Genomic DNA, 23,084 nt, shown 5'->3' with positions numbered 1-23,084 from the left:
TATAATTCCACTTGAGTTTTGTCTCTGAACTGTTAAGGCACAGCCAATCCCTGAGGGTGAAACATGGCGGCTGACGCTAAGGGGCGCTCATCGAACCGTTCCCTCAGCGTCTCCCCCTCCATTTATGGGCGGAGTCAGCTTCCCACCTTGCCCCACGCCAGCCCTCAACCAGGGATTATATATTCTCGAAGAGGCAGAGGCGAAAAGGAGCAGCAGCCGCGGCGCGCACGCACTCACGCACGCAGCACGCCCAGCTTAAGCACCTGATACGAAGACATGCAGGGGTTGCTAAACGGCGCCTGCGCGCGCCTCCCGGCCGCGCTCCTCCTCCTCCTCCTCCTCATCTCCCACCTGCGGCTGAGCTCCGGCGCGTGCCCGTGCGAGGACCCCGCGCTCTGCAACCCCATCTCCGGAGCCAGGGACTTCGAGGTGCGCAGGCGCCAAACAACCTCTTAGGCGTGGGGAGGGGGAGAGAGGAGAGGAGGGCGCGGTTGCTTGGTGAGAGCACGTGACGCTCCTCTCAGCCAATCCTCGACGGTGTTGGTGAGGGTGGGGAGAGAGATCGGGAGGTGGTGGTAACTTGGAAGGTTGTTCCTGTCAGGGGGGGTGAGGAAGCCTCGCCAGACGTTGCTGAACTACAAACTCCCGTCCCATCCCCAGCAAGCATAGCCAATGGCTAGGGACGACGGGAGGTGGTTGTTCAGCAACACCTGGACCACGGTTTCCCCGAACTTGGGTCCCCAGCTGGTTTTGGACTACAGTTCCCATCATCCCTCACCAATGGTCCTGCTAGCTAGGGTTGATGGGAGTTGTAGTCCAAAAAAAACCCAAACAGCTGGAGATGCAACTTCAAGAAACACTGATCTGGAAGGCTGAAGCTTCCATACATATCCTGCAGTGCTTGCTAAGTCCGCCATGCCCTCTCCATAGGCAGAGATTCAGCAACTGCAAGTTTTCTGCACCACATAGAAAGCTTCACCTGTTGGGTTTCTGCTTTTCATGCAGTTGCTAAAGGCACTGGTGTCCTCTCAAGGAAGGCACAAAACCTGAATATTCTTTGGGGGCTTATATGTAACTCTGGGCTTCCCCTTGTTGAAAGCTGATTGGCACTGCCCTCTGTGGCCAAAACACTAGGAGAATGAGTTAAAACGGAGGCTATGTAGTGGGGAAAAGAGAATCGAAGGAAACAACAGTTTCCTGTTGTGGCTCTAGCCATGTGAAAGTCAAGAGTTTCCTACACACAATTTCTTTATGTAGGTAAGCAGGAGGCATTATCAGAGCTCAAGGACACATCCCACCTACGCAAAAGCAGCAGTGGAAGGCATGAAGTAGGTCTAGCGAGGAGAGAATATATATCCTAGAGAGAAAGCCTGGCTTGGGCAAAGGACTGAGGGCCAGATAGAAAGATATTGAGGGTCACATTTAGCTCCTGGGCCTAAGGTTCGTTATCTCTGCTGTGCATAATATATAGCCATCATGGCTGGTGGCAATGGATAGCCTTATCCTTCATGAATTTGTCTCATCTCCCATTTTAAGCTGTCCAAGGTGCAATCTACTCACATATTTTTAAAATGCTGTGAAAATGCTTTTTAAAAAAACGTTTTGAAAAATACATTGAATTTGGCATAGCTCACTGTCACCACCTAGTGTCACATCTTTATATTGCACTTTACAACACATTTAAAACATTTTATTTTCAGCTGTATAAGCTGAGTCCCAAGTTGCAATGCAGAGATTGCAATCTTGTGCATAATTAAACCTGTTTGGATCCATAGATTTCAAGGGGCTTAGGTGTATCTTGTCCTCCGCTGAACTGTATACAGGACTGTTTTATTTATTTTTCATTTGAACATCCTCTGTTTTTACCACAACACTGCTGAACCGTAATAGTCCCTTTTACTGAGAAAATTTGTCTGAGGCAGATATGTATCTGAGGAAATGAAACCAATGTGCCCTGCCCCTTCAGGCTTGCTTCTAATTGTTAAAATGCTCAAATTAGATGGGAAGTGCATCTCACCTACTTATCTGAAAGTTAACTCCCAAATGTATTGTCTCCTGCTTCCCAGGGATAATTGGTTGAGCCCTGGAAAATCCTCACCAACTTATATTACAAGATATTCTGTGGGTTGCTGCCTAGAAGTGGTTTAATTAATGATACCCATCTTTGTGCTTCACATTAGTCAGTAAACCTTGAATTTTAGCTAATCTCTTTAAAGATAATACTTATTTGAAAGGATAAATGTTTATCATGAGATCCCATAATTTAGCGAACTATCTTATTTGATCCATACAAAGATTGTCTCTTTAGAGCCATCGTTTTTTGACAATCTACTTCATGAATTAGGAACACTACTAGCATTTGACTATGAGAGCCTATTGTGGGAGCTACACTGATGACCTATGAGGGCTTTCGTGTTTTTTTCTGGTCCTTATCTCTTTGTGTTGCACCTGCCTTTAGAGTTTTAAGGCACTGGGTGCAAACTATTTTATTTACCTGTACATTTAATGGTGTTCAGTAGGTTTAGCTGAGTTGTGTCGCTGCTGTTGCCACTGGCTTTTAATTTTTGATTATCACGTAACTTAAGTGTTGGTGGGCTTAAATACAGACGATTTTTGTGCTTATAGTGTTGTAAGCCACCTTGAGGATTTCTGTTGAACAATTGATAGAACTATACTGAATAAGTAATAACCAATTGAACAAATAAATGATTTAAATGCCACCAATAACAACAGCACATCTGGCTGTTGTAGGGGGAGAGAGAGATTTTTACTATTTTTCTTTTTCTTTTTGCTATGCCTCTGCAGGTCTTTATATTTGACATTGGTGGGCAGGCCTGGAAATTTTATGACTGGTCACATATTACTACAGTGGCGATTTTCGGAAAATACGACCCTGAGCTTATGTGTTACGCCCATTCAAGAGGAGCCAGAGTTGTTTTAAAAGGTACGTTCTGCAGAGAACATTTTGGTGTATCGTCAGCATCTTGTATGCGTTTTCTCATACGTAATCTTCACTGAGTTACTCCTGTTAAGTGTGCACAGGAGCGCAACCTTAATAATTATATGAGAATATTGTGATTGTGTGAAAGTAAGCTTGCACTGTCAACTTGCACCACCAGTCTCAGGACACACTAGCAATCTCCATTATGTTAAGCTGCTTCAAGCACAAAGGGATGATGGACCGATCAGTTTGTCTTTGGGGGAACTCTCTTTTGAAATTTGCTGGCTTTAGATTCATGCATACTAAGAAGTGTAAAGCATGCATGATTCTCCTCCCATCATCCCTAGTTCTAGACTCATTTACACAGAAGATAAAGTACCGATTGTTTCAGGAGAACTTCTATGTAAGCTCTGTTAAATGGTTGTGTAATTGATCATGAGACTTCATGTAATATCCTGTACTGTTGTCATACTGTGGACAGCCAAGGATAAAAGGGGATGTAACTGCTTGAGCACATGCTGCCAGGCAAGAACACAAATGTGTCGCTCCAGAAAACCATGGTCTGGATGTAAAGTCTGGAAGCTATGGTGTTTCTATTTACATTTAACGTGCTTTTTTTAAACACACACCCACACACCAAAGAACAGTGTTGCATTTATTTTGAGAAAGAAGCACACTTGCATATCTTCAAACTGGTAGCATACTCCCAATCTAGATCAGGGTCCCATACAGATCTCCTGCCACGAAATCTCCTGTGGCTGCTATTTGTCGCCAGCACCAGAGGTGCTGTTTACTGCAAATAGCATCTTCAGAGGCACATGCCAGCCAGGAGACTAGGGACCCATACAACTGCTTTTCCTTCAAAATAAAAGTGGTAGCATTAAGCGCACTTAAAAAAAAAAAAATGTGCTGGATGTAACATGTAGTTTATGTAACATGTAGCTTACTCCTTGGGCCCCACTACATAGTGTAAATTGTTAGTGTAAGCTCTGGCACACATTGGGGTTAACTAGATCAAGTAATTGGGAACAGGCCAGGATCACAAAAGATGGAGGATACAACTCAGTTTTATTCAGCAGTAAATCAACAAGCCAATCCAGTGGTGTCAGCAACAGTATACAGTGGTACCTCGGGTTAAGAACTTAATTCGTTCTGGAGGTCCGTTCTTAACCTGAAACTGTTCTTAACCTGAGGTACCACTTTAGCTAACGGGGCCTCCCACTGCCGCCACGCGATGTCCGTTCTCATCCTGAAGCAAAGTTCTTAACCCGAGGTAATATTTCTGGGTTAACGGAGTCTGTAACCTGAAGCGTGTGTAACCCAAGGTACCACTGTAATAAGTTTAGCACAACAATATACATGCGTTCACAAAAGTTCAGCAATATATCTTGTGACTAGATTTAGTTCTTAAGCAACTTCTGAAGAAGTTTCTAAATGCTTTTTTAATTTCTTGTTTCGCTTTCTCCTTTCCTTTATGAACATTGGTGTTCAGGCCCTCTCTTCTTGCTAATATCCATAGCCCACTGCTAATCACATAATCCACTTCAGCAGATGTTCACACAATCCCTGATCTGCTGATGAAGGCTTTTTGCCCCAGGATGTGTACAAAGAGCTCTGGGTGGATAGATTGGGATAGTTATGAAGTAAGGGATTAGGGCTCCAATCCTAAACATAGCCTATCACAAAGTAAGCCCCCTTGAGTTAAGTGGAATATACTGCTATATATTGAGTGATATTTAATATCACGGTAGTCTAAAAAGTTTCTTGTCCCTTCTAGCAATTCAAGCCTGGCACTTAATCACATTTTCTTATTTAGGAGACATATCTGTGAAGTCAATTGTTGACCCTGCTGTCAGAGCAGCCTGGATAAAACAAAAAGTGGATCTGGCCAAAAGACAGCATCTGGATGGAATCAATATAGACATTGAACAGGAGGTTGCAAAGTCTTCACCTGAATACTATGCGTTAACAGATTTGGTTAAAGAAACAACAGAAGCTTTTCACAGAGAAATTCCAGGATCACAGGTAAAAAAATAAAGCAGAGATTACTCTTACACAAATATGAATTCAATTCCGCATCAGCCAAATTCCATTGATTCATCTCAGTGCATGACATTAAACACTCTTTTTTTTGACACCATTTACTGTTGTGAGCACAAATTTTGGTATTGGATATTGATAGCAGGCACAGCTATTCCATTAAGTGTCAGCCCAGCAACAAAAAAATAGTAATAGGCCAGGAATAATAATAATAATAATAATAATAATAATAATAAAAATAATAAAAATAAAATAAATTAAATTAAATAAATTAAATAAATAATTTTATTATTTATATCCCACCCATCTGGCTGGTTTGCCCCAGCCACTCTGGACAGTTTCCAACACATATAAAAACATAATAAAATATCAAACATTAATGATAACAATCTGATCCAATATAAAACGTCACAATAACTTTTAAATAAACAAATTTAGGATCTTATACCTTGTTGCTAAGTATACACAGATGATGCTGTGGTTGTGTCTCCAAACATTCCAAGAAATTAACATGAGTCAGTTAGGGCCTTAATTTTGATAGGTTCACCCTGAGTAAAGCGAAGTTGAAGAACACACTATATGCAGTCTTGAAATGAATTGCAAATTGTGTATAATGTACTAAGAATATCCATTCAGAGATAGATGTGTGTTTTTATTTCCCCCCACAGGTGACTTTTGATGTAGCCTGGTCTCCAGATTGCATAGACAAACGATGTTACAACTACACCGGGATTGCAGAGTCTTGTGATTTCGTATTTGTTATGTCTTACGATGAACAGAGTCAGGTGTGGTCAGAATGCATAGCTAGAGCCAATGCTCCATATAACCACACCATAATGGGTAAGAACCAAATATATAATATTTCCAAAAATGTTGAAGCCATGGAAATTTGTTCCCACTGCCCGCCCCCCTGGGAAGAAAACAAGTAAAAAAAAAAATGGGGGAGAGGGGGTTGAAAAACGGAGATCTGAGGCAGGCGAGAGGATTTAAGAATTGTAACATTTGATATATGATTGTCCTAGTTGAATTTCAGATGGTTGGATATAATATAATTTTTTTTGTTATTTAATTAGAATATGAAAAATACATTCACATGGGCATTAATCCAAAGAAGATTGTGATGGGTGTTCCATGGTACGGGTATGATTATACCTGTCTAGGCTTAATTAAGGTAAGAGAAAGATAGCTGATTTATTATATTTATTATTTAAAACAACTGCTATTTATTATTTAAAATGATTACAGAGATACATAATATATAACATTATAACTTTCATATTACAATAACATAAATAAATTATACGGATATATGTTTTCCTTAGAATCATTATTCAAAACGATAGCAATGCCAAATGTTCTTTATAAAAACCTGCTTATTTGCATGTTATTTTCTCATCTAATACAAGTTCTGATAATGTTACAATGTCCCAAATATTTTCAAACCCATTTTGAGACTGGAGATGCAGTGCTCTCTGTCTAAGCTTTTGCAATACTTATTTTTTACAGTAAAGTAGCCAATAAGGTAATAGCTAACATCTATGTTTTGTTCACTGTTGTCTCTGAAGTTTAATTCAGGGGCATGGATTATAGACTGTTCCCTTTTTTTAACACATCTGTGTAACAGAAGTTGCTTTTGTTTAGGCCCATGTTTGTTCAATCGCAAAAGTTCCTTTCCGAGGGGCTCCATGCAGTGACGCAGCAGGACGTCAGCGCCCATATAAAGTAATCATGGATCTGGTAAACAGTTCTATTTCTGGGATCCTGTGGGATGAGGAACAGGAAGCCCCATATTTAGAATACAAGGTGAGTTGTTAAAAGACTTGCTTCCTGAAATGTATTTCTTTTATAAGAATATAAATTGTACAAGTACACCAGAATCAGATAGTAGGTGTGTTGATCCATTAAGGAAAAAAACCCCAGTGTCACAAAGTGATGAACATGCTTTTGAGTTTGCCGGAACTCTTCAGGGAGCAACGTGCTGAACAAATTAAAAGCTGGGGTGGGAGTGAGTTGGAGAAAGAGAAAAAGTAGGTGATGGTTGTTTTGTCCCTCATATCTATGATTAAGATAGAGAGAGTAGCAGGCATCATGAAGACATAGCTGGAATAGCCACATTTGAATGCAAGACAGATTACAAGATGCATTTTAAAAAATTCCTCTCCCTGGCCACTTCACCCCACAAACTCTCCACTTGGATGTGCATGGATATACAAAACGAAACTTGGGCGAACTTGTTATGTATTGAAGTTCTCACCCTGGCCACCAGGAGTATTGTGTAGATAGTTTTCACTCAGGTCCACGTCAGTTGTTTTAGGCGGGAAACCCTGGGTTGTTGTTGCTACAATGTTGATAGCCGGCTGCCTATAAAAGCAGGCTGGCTGAGCTGTTTGCTGTTCAGTTCAGTTCTGTTCTGGCCTGTGAATAAACAAGAGCTGTTTGAAGAAATCGCTGCGTCGTCTGCTATGTCTACCCACTATTTAACAGAAGTTATCATGGTTTTCATCTTCTAAAGATGGGGGCGGAGCCCATATAGTAAAAAAAATAAAACAACAGGACATATGTTGCCTAGAAAACGAAATATAACAGGGGAGGCACCAAGCGGATCTCTGTTGGAAGGAGTTTTATAATTGAGGCATAACTGGAGAAATGTTCCTCTAATTGCTCACCACCCATCTAAAGTGAAAGCAGTTGCCTCTAATGATGATTTCAGCTGCTGGGCAAACACTGCTGGAAAGATGCAGTCTTTCAGGGACCCTGATCTCAGACCATTTATGACTTTTTAAAATTGTGCCCAGAAGCAAACTTGGATCTAGTGAAGCTCTTTAAGTATAGGGGTGAAAATGCTAATACCAACCAGCATCTCTCAACAACCTAGTTGCTGTATTCTGCACCAACTGGTTTCTGATTTTTTTCTAAAAGCAGAAGCTATAACGTGTTGCGTTAATCAAGCATGGATATTCCTGATGAAATGGGTACCTGTCATGTCTTGGCTGAAGGCTTCATATATGGGAAAAGTAGACTTGCAGACTTTGCAAATAATTATTGGAAACATAAACAGTAAGCAGACATATTATTAACCAGTACTCTGTGTAACATGTTGTCAATAACCAATCATTTTATATAGCGTTTAAAATTTACAACGGGCTTCCTCTTGCTTTGCCTCACGGTAACACTTTGAGGCATGTGCCCATTAGCTCCATTTTTCAAAGGCCGAGAGAAGTTGTTTTGTCTGAGTATATGCAAAGGAGCATTTGGCAGAGACTTGAGTTTGGCTCTCTTGTAGCCAAGTGCAAAAACCTCTCATCATCAAGCTTACTTTGCAGGAGGCATATTAACACATTCTCTTTGTTTCACTGTTTTGTAGGATGAACATGGCGTTTTTCATCAAGTGTGGTTTGACAATCCCAGGAGCATTTCTCTGAAGGCAGCCTATGTGAAAAAACTTGGCTTAAGGGGTATTGGCATGTGGAACGCGGATTGCCTTAACTACTCAGGTGGCTCCTTAGCACAAGAGCAAACAGCAGCAATGTGGGCAGCCTTGATACCAAAGTGACTAAAGCAGAGTGTTTAGTTTGCCTGTTAGGTGTCATTATTTTCAATTTTAATGCATTTTTACATACAGATATAATTAGTTTTAATTATCTGGTTTTTATTTTTTCAATTCTAATACATCTTTATCAACAAATAAAATTAAATACCTGCTTTATATTTTGTTCAGCATTAATAAATAATGTTTTAAGTACCTTATATCACATGTGTTTCTTTTATCCTATAACTGATTGATTATTTAGCAAAACCTTTCGATAGTACCATGGGCGCTAGGAAGAGCCCATAGAATGGGGGAAGAAGCAAAAAGCGAGGGGAATATCCCTAACATTTCTAACCTCCCTTCCCCTGTAAAGGCCCATCCTTTTCAACCCATCATGTGTTCCTCTGTTCTCCACCCTCAGGACAGCATTTCTCATTCTCAAGACACCTCTGGTCTATGCAAACACATAATCTAATTCCAATGTACCCATCACTTTCTGACTAAAACAGGGGACCAGCAGTGCCCTATAACAAGAGCCAACCTGAGCCCATGGCAGGAAAAAAAAATCAATACAGCAAGAAAAACAAATATCACACAAATTTCCTTTGCTCACCAACACTCCAACTGCCTGGCCTGATTTCACCACTAAGAGATGACCCAGACAAGGTCAAAAGGCAGAGCACCCTCACTCTTGTGACACAATACACAAGCTGGCCTCAGGACAACCTCTCCCTGACCAGCCACTTCAGAAAGCACCCTGGGGGGTGCAGTTTCTACATGGGCTCAACATGCCACCACCAGCTCCTCCTTCCAACAGCCGTCTCAAGAAGTAGGATAGCATGACATTAAAGTCACTCTTCAAGGAGATGTGCTGTCGCTGCTCTACTTTCTTTTTCAGTTAGATCTCGAAAACTTCGCTCCCCAAAGCAAAGATGGTAGTCCAAAGACTCCTATAATCCTGGCGATCATTCGGCAGCTCGTGCATTCATTCTATGCGTATGCCGCTTTCCCACAAAAACAAGGCTGCTCAAAGCGGCTAAGGGCAAAGAGAAACGATACATTTCAACACCAAACAATACAAAAAGCATTTCCTAGTAACGGCAGCAAAGCAACACAATAGCAAATATAATAAAAAAGCAGCATTCCAGAACTCTACGTATAACAAGATTACATAAACAATTATTCCAGCATCCAATAACAAAAATAAAGGCGCTTTATAATTTCACATTGGTCCTAGAAACATCCTTCACATGAAGTTGCTCATGGTCCTGCAAGGCTTCCAAGGACAAGTGGGGGACAGTTGGAAACACCACTCCTATGGGCTTAAGTTACCCATTTTATTTATAGGCATACACAGAACTAACTCAATGCACAAACATATTGGGACGTAACAAAGTACACTGTGCCCTTTTCTCAATGTACCATTTTTACTCAAGAGAATATACTGTGCACAATCAACTCTGACTAAAGTATTCTGACTAGTGTTCCTTTTCATAGCTGCAGGAAGAACTTCTCTCTTTTGAAAATACGTACCCTAAGAAAGCAAAGGACAGAAAACTGTTGGTCAGTGTAAATAAAATGCAAGGGGAAGATGCACATAAAACCATGAGCCATATCCTGAGCTGCCAACATTGAGAGAACTGCCAGATCAATGATTTGACATGGGAGAGGGGCAAGAGACAGTTCTGGTTAATAATCGACTACCCATGTTCACAGCTTAGGTCAAGGTGCATAGCTGATAACGTTGATAATGCTTAGCTTTATTCATCACACGGGGACTGGCCTTATAGATGTAAGGCCTTTACCTATACAAATTATATTAACTCTGGAAAACCAGCCGAGTTTTATTTGACCTTTTGTGTAACATTTCAGTTTCTTTTTATCAGCTAAGCTGAAGAACAAATCAAGGAATTGCTTAGGAAGATAAGGTGGTGTATTCAGGGCCGGATTTAGGTTTGATGAGGCCCTAAGCTACTGAAGGTAATGGGGCCCTTTATATGTCCAGCTGTCCTTTGTCAACAACAAATTGTCGCTGTTTTTTGTGTTGAATATATGCTATACAGTATGGTCATTTATGGACCTATGAGGTATCAAAAGCCATTTGCACATAACAAAATATGTATTTTATTAAAGTAATTGATATAGAAATGAGCAAGCAGGGCCCATTACTTACATCATAGGAGCAGGCAGGGCCCATTACTTACATCATAGGAGCCTACACAACACAAAACACTGTTGCTGTTTGTAGGTTTTATTTTTATTTTTTTATCTTATATTTTGGAAATGTACATCCAGGTTTTTTCCTTTAATTTTTTTGGGGGGCCCCCAAGAGAGTGGGGCCCTAAGCTATAGCTTGTTTAGCTTATACGTAAATCCGGCACTGGGGGTATTACACCGAGCCACTTGGACCATTGCTCCATCTAGCAATAGCCCTCCAGATGTTTAGAGAGAAGCATTTCCCAATCCTGGAGATAGGATCGGATCTGGGACCCTTTGACGCAGGGCCAGTGTACTACAGAATGAACAGCCCTTCCCCAAGGATATTTACATCTTACCAGAGGGGGTAGTCTACTGCAGCAAAAACAATGAAAAGTCTTACGACACCTTAAAGCAGCGGTGAGGGGACCTCTGGCCCAGGGTCAAAATACAGCCCTCCAGGCTTATCTAGTTCCCCTTGGGGCTTCATAATATGGACAGACGGGATGTCAGTCCCTATCTACATGTAACTTTATAACTTGTTGATAAGGTAGATATATATCTCAGCTTTGCTATCATCAACAGTGGAAATGGCCATCTGTCCAGAGGGAAAAAATGTTTGAGAGTAAGATACTCTACTGAACGGAACAAAATATGGGCCACGGGTCTTAAAAACCATGAAACAAGTTACCTGAGCCCAAGGGGGCTTTTGTCACACAGTTCTCCTTAATAACAATAATTTTCTACCCGTTGCGACATTTAATAAAACACTATATTTCAAGAACAGATTGACTGCAACATAGCCACACCTTATTTTGTATTTTGTTTTATGAAATAGTATATTACATTTCCACAGTGGAGGCAGATACGTTTTTTAAAATAATTTTTTTGGCTAGCGCTGGCTCTTCAAACTTGCACGCCAAGGAGCAGGCAGAATCGATGCTTTGCGGCTGCAAAATTAAGGACTTGAGTCTCACTTTCAATCTTAGATGTCAAATGCTTCCTTAACGAAAGGTAAAAAGGAAATGGATGAGGGGTGGGGTTTCTGTTGGTTGATGTATTTAGGGATACCAAATACAGAGGGCTAGGAGGTGCAGCTCTCTCAAACCTTGCGAAATTAGGCTGCTTCCTCTTTGTTGAAAAAGTCCCCCCTTCACTAATACTGTAAAATTCTGCCTTCCTCCTTCTGCCAAAATCCCCCTCAGTCTGCAGACACTGGCAGGGGCAGCTGACTGAGGGAAATGGTGACCAACTCCATCTACAAACCCAGTCTGAGGCACTGACTGGCACTAGGGGGAGCCCACAGACTTAAGGTGGCCATCACTGAGTAACCCCAGGTTGCACACCCCTTTTTCTGGACACCCCCTGGCCTAGAACTTCCTTCCCTGTTCAGAATCAGCCAAGGAAGTGTTCCCACAGCGACAGATCCGATAGCCATGTGCAAGGCCTAGTCCCCAGTTGGACCAGGAATTTTGATCTGAGGGCTCAAGGGCAACAGCACATAGTGTCTCGATTCGATAGGGCTGGGCTTTGGGTTAGAAAAGGAACCAGCGGAGCAATGTTACTAAATTTACTGTTGCTGAAAATTTAGGCTGCAATCCTGGGCCCGCTTAACTCACGGAACATAGTACTGTTTGCTAGGACCGAGCCACACAGCGTGTTTTCTGTGGGGTGATTTTTTTTGCTGAAATCCCATTCAAACCAGCTGCAGACTGAAAGTGACCAGTTGGTGCATTTCCAAGCAGCGTTTACCAGTCCTGAATATTGTGCAAAAGGATGGCTAGTCTAGGGTCGCCACCTTTCCCTTATAATAAAGGGACCTGCTGACCAGGGAAGCGGTGGGTACTAGGCGGCCGTGTGGGTCCTTGTTGGTTTTACGTGCTTCCTTGACCCTGTTCCTTTATAGAGGGGTTGAATGGGTATTGCAGGCATAGTCTATAGATACCAATGAAACCCCCTCCCCTCCCCCCCCAAAACACTTCATGACTATATAAGTGTTTTAAAAGTGTGCTGCAGATGAAAACTCAAACTCCCTTGCAAGAAACGGTCAACAGCCCCAAATTCTCTTTCAGCCTGATCCTTTGAAAATAGAAATAAGTCCCGACTAGTTCAGCTGAATATAGTATGCAGAGGATCGGAGCCTTAAAATGGTGGCTGTTTTTAAATTATTTAAATAAATCTGATGGAAAATATTGTCTAAAGGACTATGGAATTATCACTCTTATCCTTTGGAAGTCTACGTTGACTTTCTGGCACCTGAGACAGAATGATTTGACTTGTCCCACTTCCCGTAGGATGAAAATGAGGAGGGGGGAGGGGAGTTCTGTACACACCAACAAAGAATCTTGATTCCGGTGGGGGGAGGGGTTGTGGAAGTGAGATTGTGGCATGGGGAGGTTGCTAGGCGGTAGAGACACACACCTGCTGGCCGCCCTTCTCCTCCGCCTGTGGTTGGGCTCAGGCACGTGCCCCTGCGAAAACCCGGTGCTCTGCAATCCCATCTCTGAAAGCAGAGAGTTCGAGGTGCGCAGGAACAAGGTCCCTTATGGGAACCATGTGGGGGTAAAATTTATTATTGTTGTTATTTTGCAATGAATAGGATTAAAGGGCACATCGGCCAATACCTAACAACAAAATGGATAAATCTAACAGACGGTTGCAAAGTCACCTCCTGCCCTAGCCACCTGTTTTAAGGCTCCCCTACTACTCGGCCTGCTGTGTTTTCTTCCTCAAAGGGTAGCTCTGATTTTATTGAGCAGGGGAGGAAGGAGCTCTGGCAGAGGGGCTTCCAGGGAATATAGGACACTCTCCTCTCTGAAGGCAGCCAGCTCAAAGAGTGCCTTAAGGTCTCACCACCACTCCATTCTCGATTTCCAGGCCTGCACCCACTCCCTCCATCCAGTGGTGTATCGTGGGTTGCCAGTGCATGGGGCCCGCATGGGAGGGAGGGAAACGGTTGGAATACGCATGCATACATTCAACAGCCTAACGGTATCCACGTCATCCAGGAGATTGCAGCCACAGAGAAAGAGGAGTCATTCTGTTGTCTGGAGAGGTTACACCCTGGTTCGCATGGAGAAGCCATTTTCAAAAGAGCCCAGCGACAGAAGCATGCAGCTGTATTGAGACAGCACCGGATGTTGAAATTTTGCGTCCCCTAACAATTTTGTGCCCGGGGCAACTCCCATACCACACCAATACCTCCATCTGTTCAGAAAGGAAGGAAGGCAAGCTTTCCTCAGATGAGGTGGAAGGGGAAGAGGAGAAGGGAGACATTGTGAGATCTCTTGAGTTACTTTCCCTTAACAAGTTATGTTTTTCCCTTCCTGTTCTGTTGTTTATTTTTTGACTTACTTGCTTAAGCACGAATTGAACTGGTGAGGGGCGTGCCCTGCCCACCAGATGTACCCTCTAAAATTTTTCATTCCCTGCCATTGGGGGGGGGGGAGGTAACATTCCACACAGACTCCCCTTCCTCCCTACAGAGAAGGAACTTATCGTGGTAAATACCAACTTTTGCACCTCCATATCAGGAGAAGCATCCTCTGTTATCCCCCCCCCCCGACACGTAACAAAGACACAGAAGCACAAACATAGAAATCCTTTCCTGGGATGTCGAGTGACGATGCCTCTAGGACTCAGGAGGGCTTATGTGTAAGTTGGTGTTTCCCCTTGTACAAAACTGGGTGACAGTGCATTCTGTATCAAAACACTAGAAAAAGAGTTGCCTATTAGTAGGAGACGTGGGTGCAGAGTAGCTACCAAAGGAGACAAATTGAACATATATTTTTGGGCGGCAGTGTACTGCTGGATCCACGATTTGTTGGGCACCCTACTTTTTATGAATTCACAACACAACACTTTATTGGTCAACTGCGAGAGTGTGCTTGGCATTTGAGACATTAAACAAATAGAGCTGGTGAAGAGAGTTAACATCTCCAGCTGTTAAGGGGGAGAAAGAGAGAGCTATCTACTTTGCTATGCTTCTGCAGGTCTTTGTATTTGATGTCGGCGGGAAAACTTGGAAGCTCTATGACTGGTCGCAAATTACGACAGTGGCGACTTTTGGAAAATATGACCCTGAGCTCATGTGCTATGCTCATTCGAAAGGATCCAGAGTAGTTTTAAAAGGTATCTTCTGAGCAGGGTAATAAGAACATTTTTGCGCAGACTTGGAATGGATGCTTTCTGAAGTATATGTCTCTTGTCGGTCAATGAAGTTTACTTCCATTAAGTGCACGTGTGACGGCAAACCTTAATATGACCCTATATGAGAATCACATAACAACTGTGATTCTCATCACAGTTTCTCTGTAGTGTGTGAAAGTGAGTTGTTCCACCAGCTGGTACTACCCGAGAGGCCTAGAACTGGCTAATAATCTCCAGTCTACGTTAAGATGCCTCTGCTATAAAAGAAAGAAAATAGTCTGCATTGCATTGCTTTTGGGGAATCTCTCTTTTGAAGGTTCACAGCTTTAGATGCATGTAGAATCTGCTGCGTTCTTTGCTCACCCACCTAAACAAGTTCCACTGATTTCATAGACGTTCTTCAGGTAGCCTTTCCCAGGAATGCTGTTCAACTGCCGCCACCCATCTTGGTGTGGAAATCCCCAAAGGCATATGGCAAAACATCCTCTCCCTGATTCAACAAAATCAGCTTGTGTATTCAGCCACTGTAGCAGCAGATACACATCTGGCATTAGCTTTGCCCAAGGCATGATGGAGAGCAGCAATGGCTTGAAAAAGATAGACATAACCAGTGGCGTAGCGTGGGGGGTGCAGGGGGGGCCGGCCGCACCGGGCGCAACATCTGGGGGGGGTGAGCTCGCACTCGCAGCTCTCTGCCCCTACCTGGCTCACGGGTTAGGGGACGCAAATTACTTGCCTTGCTGACAACCCACGCTACGCCACTGGACATAACATTTTACAAGGACAGGAAGGAACACCACAGACAGAATAATTGTCACACACAGGAGGAATAAGGATGTAGTTTGAATGCTTCACCTTTAGTTTTATAAACTCTTTAAATGTGTGAAGACGAATGGATATAATTAATATTGCAGTTGTTGTATAAGGGATTTTTTTTGACTGAAAGGTAATTGAGATGAATAAGATTTTGGAACACAGAAACAAAGCAAGTCATCAAACCATCAATTCTAGCATGCGGGAGGCCACCTAAATTATATAAATTATATAATGATTGGGATTAGTAATTGCAGTGGCGTAGCGTGGGGGGTGCCAGGGGTGCCGGCCGCACCGGGCGCAACATTTGGGGGGGGGCGCGTTTGGCCGGCCCTCCTGGAGGAAGCAGGAACCCCACTGTCCTCGGACCTCCTCCGAAGGCTGGCGGTGGGGCGGAGAGACCTCCTCCCCGCGCCAGCCTTCGGAAGGCTGCTCCGAAGCCTGGCGGTCGGGCGGAGAGACCTTCTCCCCGCGCCAGCCTTCGGATGGCTGTCCTGAAGACTTGTGGTGGGAGCAGTGGCGTAGCGTGGGGGGTGCAGGGGGGCCTGCTGCACCTGGCGCAACATCTGGAGGGGGTGCGGAAGAGACTCGAGTGCTAAAATCCACGGGTTAGGGGGCGCAAATTACTTGCCTTGCCCCGGGTTAGGGGGCGCAAATTACTTGCCTTGCCCCGGGTGCTGAGAACCCACGCTACGCCACTGAGTAATTGTATTATAATTTGGCATTGTTATAATGAGACTATCATTGGATAGCTGTAATTGAAAACTAATAAAAATTATTGTAAAAAAAAATACACACCTAGCAATCCATCTGCATCTGTATCACAAATTGACTTTATTGAGTTGGTTGTATGCAGCTGTGGCCTGTGCACCCCCATCTGGGGCCACTAACTATTGCGATTGACTAATTGCCCTTCATTAGAGCTATAACAAGACGAATGTGTTTACTTTATTTCCAACCATTTTAAAAAACTTATCTCCCCCCCTCCCCGCCGCCGCCAAAAGGAGATTCAAAGTCTATAGGTATAGACAGTAATGAAATAAGTGGTTCAAACTCTAATCCTAAAGTCATGGGGTAGACTTCTGAGTAAACATATTTAAGAGGTTGGTGGTATTTTTATATACAGGGAACAACCATTTTACACATGTTCAAAGCTCATGCAACCATGCGCCATTTTCAGAGCTGGAAGAGGGTGTGATGGGAGTTCATGTCCCGCTGATGTGTGCAATGACCCAGAATGCAGCTGTTTATATAAACATCTCATCTAGTGAAATTTGTATTTACATTTGTATTAATTTGGTGAAAAATTGTTTTTTTAAAAAAATTGGAAAATCAATAAAAACAATAGGCCAAATATATATATATCATCTAGTGATGCAAAACTTTGACAACTAATTGCCATTTGTTCTTTAGGAGACATATCTCTGAAGAAAATTGTTAACCCTGCTGCCAGGACAGCCTGGATAAACCATCAGGTGGCCCTGGCCAAAAGGCAGTACATGGATGGAATCAATATAGACATTGAGCAACAGGTTAAAAAGTATTCGGCCAAATATTATGCATTGACAGCTTTGGTTGAAGAAATGACAGAAGCATTTCACAAAGAAATTCCAGGATCACAGGTAAAAATAAAGCAGATTCCTCTTACAGGTTGTTTACATATCACATGATGAAGTGTGTCACTCCAATGGATGGGATTCAAGGCTCCTGCGCATTTCCCATTGTGAGCAAAAATATAAGTGTAGAACTCTAAAACTATGAAGAACTGCAAAATTCTACAGTACAAATTCTACAAACACCTTCCATATCTCCTCAAAGTCATTTCTCCTGCATATTCCCCATCTTACATGTTAATTTATCATTAATAGCTATATCCCACACCTCTTTATACCATTCTTCCATTTTATATTCTGCTTACCCCTTCCACTTCCTAGCTATAATAATTCATGCAGCTGCCAATAAATTTGTGAGCAAGTCCTTCATATTCTCTTCTTATGTTCCTATAGTAGCAGATGATGATGATGGTTAGCATTTCAATTTATTACTCTCTCTTCTTCACTATAAGGTATTTTAAATTGTTGTAACCCATCCTGGGATCTTAATAATAGTAAAAACAATTTAAAACTAATTACAGTCCCAAGAATAGTCTGGGTCTTAAAAATACGTTTCCCCCCACAGGTTCACTGTTTGTAAAAAACAAATACAGTGGTACCTAAGGTTACAGACGCTTCAGGTTACAGATGCTTCAGGTTGCAGACTCTGCTAACCCAGAAATAGTACCTCGGGTTAAGAACTTTGCTTAGGATAAGAACAGAAATCGCGCATCGGCGGTGTGGTGGCAGCAGCGGGAGGCCCCATTAGCTAAAGTGGTACCTCAGGTTAAGAACAGTTTCAGGTTAAGAACGGACCTCCAGAATGAATTAAGTTCTTAACCTGAGGTACTACTATAACCTAAAACCAACTAACCAACTCTTTATCAACTTAAGCCACAATCCCATCTGAGAGCACTGTTGCGTTCTTTTAGTGTATCTGTGCCAGCTTTTTGGCCTTCTGTGAACACCTATTCTGTAACGGATAGCCAGAGCTTTTTTTCCTTTTAAAAAAAATGTTTAGGGGTACTCTCATTTTCCTACTCATATTGAAATACTGCCCCTCAGTGAGGCCAAACTTAGATTCACAAAATGTTTAGGGGTATGCATACCCCTGCGTACCCCCCAGAAAGAAGCACTGAATTCACAACATATATGTGTTCAGCTAGGCTGTGGGAAAACCCAAATATATGCAAAGTGTGAAGAGCTGGCTGCTCAAATTGTGGGTGGCTGCACTAATGGAGAAAATTGGCAAGCTAGTCTTGAAATTTAGGCTGGAATCCCACACTTATCTGGGTGTGTGCCCCATTGAATACAGTAGGACATACACCTGAGGAAACATGTATAGAATTCAGCTCTAATGACACTCCCTTGTTATAATTTGGAAAAAATAATGGGCATATATATATATATATATATATGGTTCTGATAATGCTGCAGTTGAGGTGGAAACATTTTTTCGATTGTAATTTTTAATGCAATGTTATTGGACAGGGGTCAACAAACTTTTTGAGCAGGGGGCCGGTCCACTGTCCCTCAGACCTTGTGGGGGGCCAGACTATATTTGGCGGAGGGATGAACGGATTCCTATGCCCCACAACTAACCCAGTGATGCATTTTAAATAAAAGCACACATTCTACTCATGTAAAAACACCAGGCAGGCCCCACAAATAACCCAGAGATGCATTTTAAATAAAAGCATACATTCTACTCATGTAAAAACACCAGGTAGGCCCCACAAATAACCCAGAGATGCATTTTAAATAAAAGGACACATTCTACTCATGTAAAAACACACTGATTCCCGGACTGTCTGCAGGCCAGATTTAGAAGGTGATTGGGCTGGATCTGGCCCCCGGGCCTTAGTTTGCCTACCCATATTATAGGGTATGCTTGTGTGTGTGTGTTGTTACTGCAATAACATTGACAATTGTTTCTACAAATAATGCCTGTTTAGTGACAAATGTGCAGTTCTCTTTCCTCCCCAGGTAACTTTTGATGTACCCTGGTGTCCAGAATGCATATACAAAAGAGTATACAACTATACTGGGATAGCTAATTCCTGTGATTTCGTGTTTGTGATGTCTTATGATGAACAGAGTCAGATGTGGTCACGTTGCATACTAGGAGCTAACGCTCCATACAACCAAACCTTAGCTGGTAAGAGTTAGCCTCAGTTTATGGACTATGAAAATCCACTGGACATTGGCAGTAGGCTTAGCAACCCTAAGAACCTTAATTAGAATAAATTATGTAAATTGTGGAACTTCGAATAAATCTGTATATTGCTTGGAAGCGATACATTAAAACCATGTTTGAGAGAGTTGCGATGCTCATCTTTAAGCAGCTACAGTAGTAGAAATCCCAGTTGTGGATCTTGGTTCTAAAGGAAATGTAGCCACCTTAAAATCTGTCAACATCTGTTCTCATATTAAGGTGCCTTCTTGATAAGAGTAAGACATAAATCACATGGAAAATGGAATCACACAGCACTCTTCAAAGGCTGCATGTGAAAAAGACTTGGAGGGCTAGTCGTATCTTGAATGTTTCTCAACAGCTTTTGATTTGTTAATGCTACAAACGTAGCTGCAGGCGTGGAAGTAAGAATAAAAAAGCAGGCAGGTAAATGTTAAATTTTATATTAAATTAGGCTATGACAATTATATTCGCATCGGCATTAATCCCAAAAAGCTTGTGATGGGTGTTCCATGGTATGGCTATGATTATACCTGCCAAGGTTTATCTAAGGTAAGAGAAAGACTGCTAATTTCTAACTATGTTTTGCTCACTGTGGTTTATAAAGTTTGTTTTTGTGGGCACGGATTCTACACTGCTTCAAAACTGTTGTAACAGCCTGCGTTTTACCTCCGCCCAATTTTATAAATTTGCACACCGTGGTTGGTGCGTGGTGTACTTAAGCAGAATTTTGTTAAGAAAATGGAGAGCTTGTTAAACAGGAGATATCTTATTTCTGAGAGATTTTAATGGGGTAGTAGACTCTTGTGTGGAGGATGAATTAAAATATATGCACATGATCTACATAGCGCTTTTTGTGCTTTAGTACATTTGCATGACACAAGTTGTGTTTCTTCAGGACCATGTTTGTTCCGTTGCAAAAATCCCCTTCCGAGGGGCTCCATGCAGTGATCCTGTGGGACACCAAGTGCCCTACAAAGCAATAATGAAGCAGATAGTTCCCAGATCACTGTCTGGGATCCTGTGGGATAAGGAACAGAAAGCTCCATATGTGGAATACAAGGCAAGTTGTAAAAAAATCCTTTATATGTTTTTTTTTTAAAAAAACCATTTATTTATTATTCTATATATAAAAAAGAAAGTTACAGCAGTGCATCTGTTCATTCAGGATTTAATCCCTCCTGGCAAGAAGCCACCTCGTACATTCCTAGTTCCAACACACAAAATTCTGGTAATCTCATGGTGGTCTATCAGCTTTCTGTAATAATTGGAGAAGAGAGAAAATGATAAATGCACAACAGCAATAATTTAACCAAAGGAGGAGGAAAGGTGGACGGAAAGTAATCTGTTTATTTTTTTATTTAATTTTTATTGGAATTTTATTTACAACATAACACAAACCCCCAATACACAAATCCACCCTTATTAAACATGAACTTAACATACAGTGAGTATAACATTCAACAATACAAACAACCACATAAAAGGCTTCCTTTATCCTGTATCTGGCCTCTTTATTTACTTCTTATAAACTGTTTCCTTTATGAATAATTATTAAGATTTTCCTAATTATATAAATATCCACAAAGTCTCCTGAAGACATTAATAGAAACAAATCCAGGTATGTATTTTAGGGCACTGTTTTGTGAAGTATTCTCTGCATTTCCCCCATGCTTTTTGAAACTCTTGTCTAGTGTGATCTCTAACTGCCTCTGTTAATCTAGCCAGTTCAATATACTCTAACAGTTTAACTTGCCATTCCTTTTTTTGTTGGCACAGTTTCTTTCCCCCCAGTTTTTAGCAATTATTTCTTTAAAATTTCTCTTTTAGCTAGTTGCATCAGTCCCTGTAACCAAGTCTGTATTGAAGGGGCTTAGCTTCCCAGTAGCACCATATTGATTTTACTTTTACTGTCAAGCAAGTTTAATAATAATGATAATGATAGTTCCTATTTATACCTCGCCCGTCTGGCTGGGTTTCCCCAGGCGGATTGCAGCATATCTAAAAAACATAATAAAGAACACATATCAAGCATTTGAAACCTCCCAATACAGGGCTGCCTTCAGATGTCTTCTAAAAGTTGTGTGATACTTTATCTCCTTGACATCTGAAGGAAGGACGTTCCACAGGGCGGGCGCCACTGCTGAGAAGACCTTCTGCCTGGTTCCCTGTAACATCACTTCTCACAGTGAGGGAACCGCCAGAACGACAGAAGAAAACTTGCCTACTCTTTCCCATCAGCTTTCTGCAGAATAATTTGCAGAAGATACCAGATCTATTTAACTGGCCAGTGTGTGTATAGTCCTAGTTCAGGCTTCCTCAACCTCGGCCCTCCAGATGTTTTAAGACTACAATTCCCAGCATCCCTGACCACAGGTTCTGCTAGCTAGGGATCATGGGCATTGTAGGCCAAAAGCATCTGGAGGGCCGAGGCTCAGGAAGCCTGCCCCAGTTCCTTGGATTTTTCCTATGCTCATGAATACCTAAAGCTGTGAGGCTGTGTTTGGAAAGAACACAGGGAAAGCACGTTAACATCTTTTCTTCGTTTGACACATTTGCAGGACCCATGGGGCGCTTTCCACCAAGTGTGGTTTGACGATCCCAGGAGCATTTCTCTGAAGGCAGCCTACGTGAAAAAACGCGGCTTACGAGGCATTGGCATGTGGCATGCGGATTGTCTCAGCTACTCTGGAGACTCGGCAGCACAAGGGCAGACAGCAGCAATGTGGGAGGCCTTGAAACCAAAGTGACTTTATGAAAATGTGGGATAAAATTTGGACAGCTGTGAATGGCTACTTTCCTTTGTGGGCATAGACTGCAAAGAGGGGAGAATCCTTTGAAATGTACCTCACCTTTCCCTCACTACAGTAAAAAGGCATACTGTGTACTATTGTACCAATGGATTCTTACTGTCATTTATTTATTTCTGTATAAGAAGGGGGGAAATGTTACAGCAATGACCCTGTGTATGTTACCTTGAGTTCCCTGGAAGAAAGGCAACATAAAAATGTAATAAATGAGTCACCAATCGAAAACCTTCTATAGCTGCCGTTGGACCTCATTACTTGACTTAAAACATGCATGCTATGAATGTTAGGCAGTATTTGGGAATATGCTGCTGCAGTTAAAACGAGCATCACGCTGCGCAAATGAAAGCCATGCACAATTTCTCATACACAAACTGAAAAATGAACAGTCCATCATTTGGATGGGGAGAAAAAATATTGCATTGCTGAATTATTTGTGGTTTCCATAGCCTAGTTCAATATGAGTAATTCAGTAGGACAGTTTGGTTGTGTCTTCAGGCCTTCACTTTTAAAAACTATATAACAAAACATTGTTAATAGTTGTATCATGTTTAGGCTTGTTTTTATGAGATCAGTTGAAGAGTTTTTTTTTTTAAAAGTTCTAAACTTCTTTCCAAAAAATAATTTAATACATTCATTTAAAATTATCTTTAAAACCATTCATACAATGTAACATTATTTTTGTCATGCACCATTTTAGTATTGAAAGAGGAAGCCTGTTGATGCCTAAATATATGTAACACACACACATGTTGCTATTATCTGCAGTGAAAGATACTATCTATAGTCCTGCGTACAGGACTGTAGCCTGAGTAGCATTTGG

The 23,084-nt window shown here is 41.9% G+C and overlaps 2 protein-coding genes across 7 annotated transcripts; both read left to right on the top strand.

The window, feature by feature from the left end:
* The first annotated feature begins 186 nt into the window (after positions 1-186).
* Positions 187-8,728, top strand: LOC308478715 (di-N-acetylchitobiase-like). 2 transcript variants are annotated; one of them, XM_081008762.1, is made up of 7 exons: positions 187-429; positions 2,806-2,944; positions 4,758-4,966; positions 5,650-5,821; positions 6,055-6,152; positions 6,623-6,784; positions 8,346-8,728. In XM_081008762.1, exons 1-7 carry the CDS (start codon positions 277-279, stop codon positions 8,532-8,534), a joined length of 1,122 nt encoding a protein of 373 aa, XP_080864888.1. In that variant the 5' UTR covers positions 187-276; the 3' UTR covers positions 8,535-8,728. The 2 variants fall into 2 exon arrangements, with proteins under 2 accessions (XP_080864888.1, XP_080864889.1); XM_081008763.1 differs by lacking the exon at positions 187-429 and adding an exon at positions 474-543.
* Positions 8,729-13,062: 4,334 nt separating this feature from the next.
* LOC308478712 (di-N-acetylchitobiase-like) lies at positions 13,063-22,494 on the top strand. Of its 5 annotated transcripts, none has more exons than XM_081008758.1 (7): positions 13,067-13,268; positions 14,699-14,837; positions 17,082-17,290; positions 19,358-19,418; positions 19,909-20,006; positions 20,353-20,517; positions 22,016-22,494. In XM_081008758.1, exons 1-7 carry the CDS (start codon positions 13,095-13,097, stop codon positions 22,202-22,204), a joined length of 1,035 nt encoding a protein of 344 aa, XP_080864884.1. In that variant the 5' UTR covers positions 13,067-13,094; the 3' UTR covers positions 22,205-22,494. The 5 variants fall into 5 exon arrangements, with proteins under 5 accessions (XP_080864885.1, XP_080864884.1, XP_080864882.1 ...); XM_081008756.1 differs by having other exon boundaries at positions 13,071-13,244; positions 19,247-19,418; XM_081008755.1 differs by having other exon boundaries at positions 13,071-13,268; positions 19,247-19,418.
* Positions 22,495-23,084: the final 590 nt, after the last annotated feature.

Source organism: Podarcis pityusensis (genome assembly GCF_964106645.2).
Source record: "Podarcis pityusensis genome assembly, chromosome: 6".
Lineage (NCBI taxonomy): Eukaryota > Metazoa > Chordata > Lepidosauria > Squamata > Lacertidae > Podarcis > Podarcis pityusensis.
Note: the sequence above shows the minus strand (reverse complement) of the source record. Positions and strands in the feature narration are given on the sequence as shown.

Excerpts from the sequence above, each read along its gene's own strand:
- LOC308478715 (XM_081008762.1), top strand. The coding sequence starts at position 277 with ATGCAGGGGTTGCTAAACGGCGCCTGCGCGCGCCTCCCGGCCGCGCTC. Across the intron at positions 2,945-4,757 it reads AGCCAGAGTTGTTTTAAAAG|GAGACATATCTGTGAAGTCA; the intron begins GTACGTTCTGCA and ends TTTCTTATTTAG. Across the intron at positions 5,822-6,054 it reads ATATAACCACACCATAATGG|AATATGAAAAATACATTCAC; the intron begins GTAAGAACCAAA and ends TTATTTAATTAG.
- LOC308478712 (XM_081008755.1), top strand. The coding sequence starts at position 13,095 with ATGGGGAGGTTGCTAGGCGGTAGAGACACACACCTGCTGGCCGCCCTT. Across the intron at positions 13,269-14,698 it reads CTTATGGGAACCATGTGGGG|GTCTTTGTATTTGATGTCGG; the intron begins GTAAAATTTATT and ends ATGCTTCTGCAG. Across the intron at positions 14,838-17,081 it reads ATCCAGAGTAGTTTTAAAAG|GAGACATATCTCTGAAGAAA; the intron begins GTATCTTCTGAG and ends TTTGTTCTTTAG.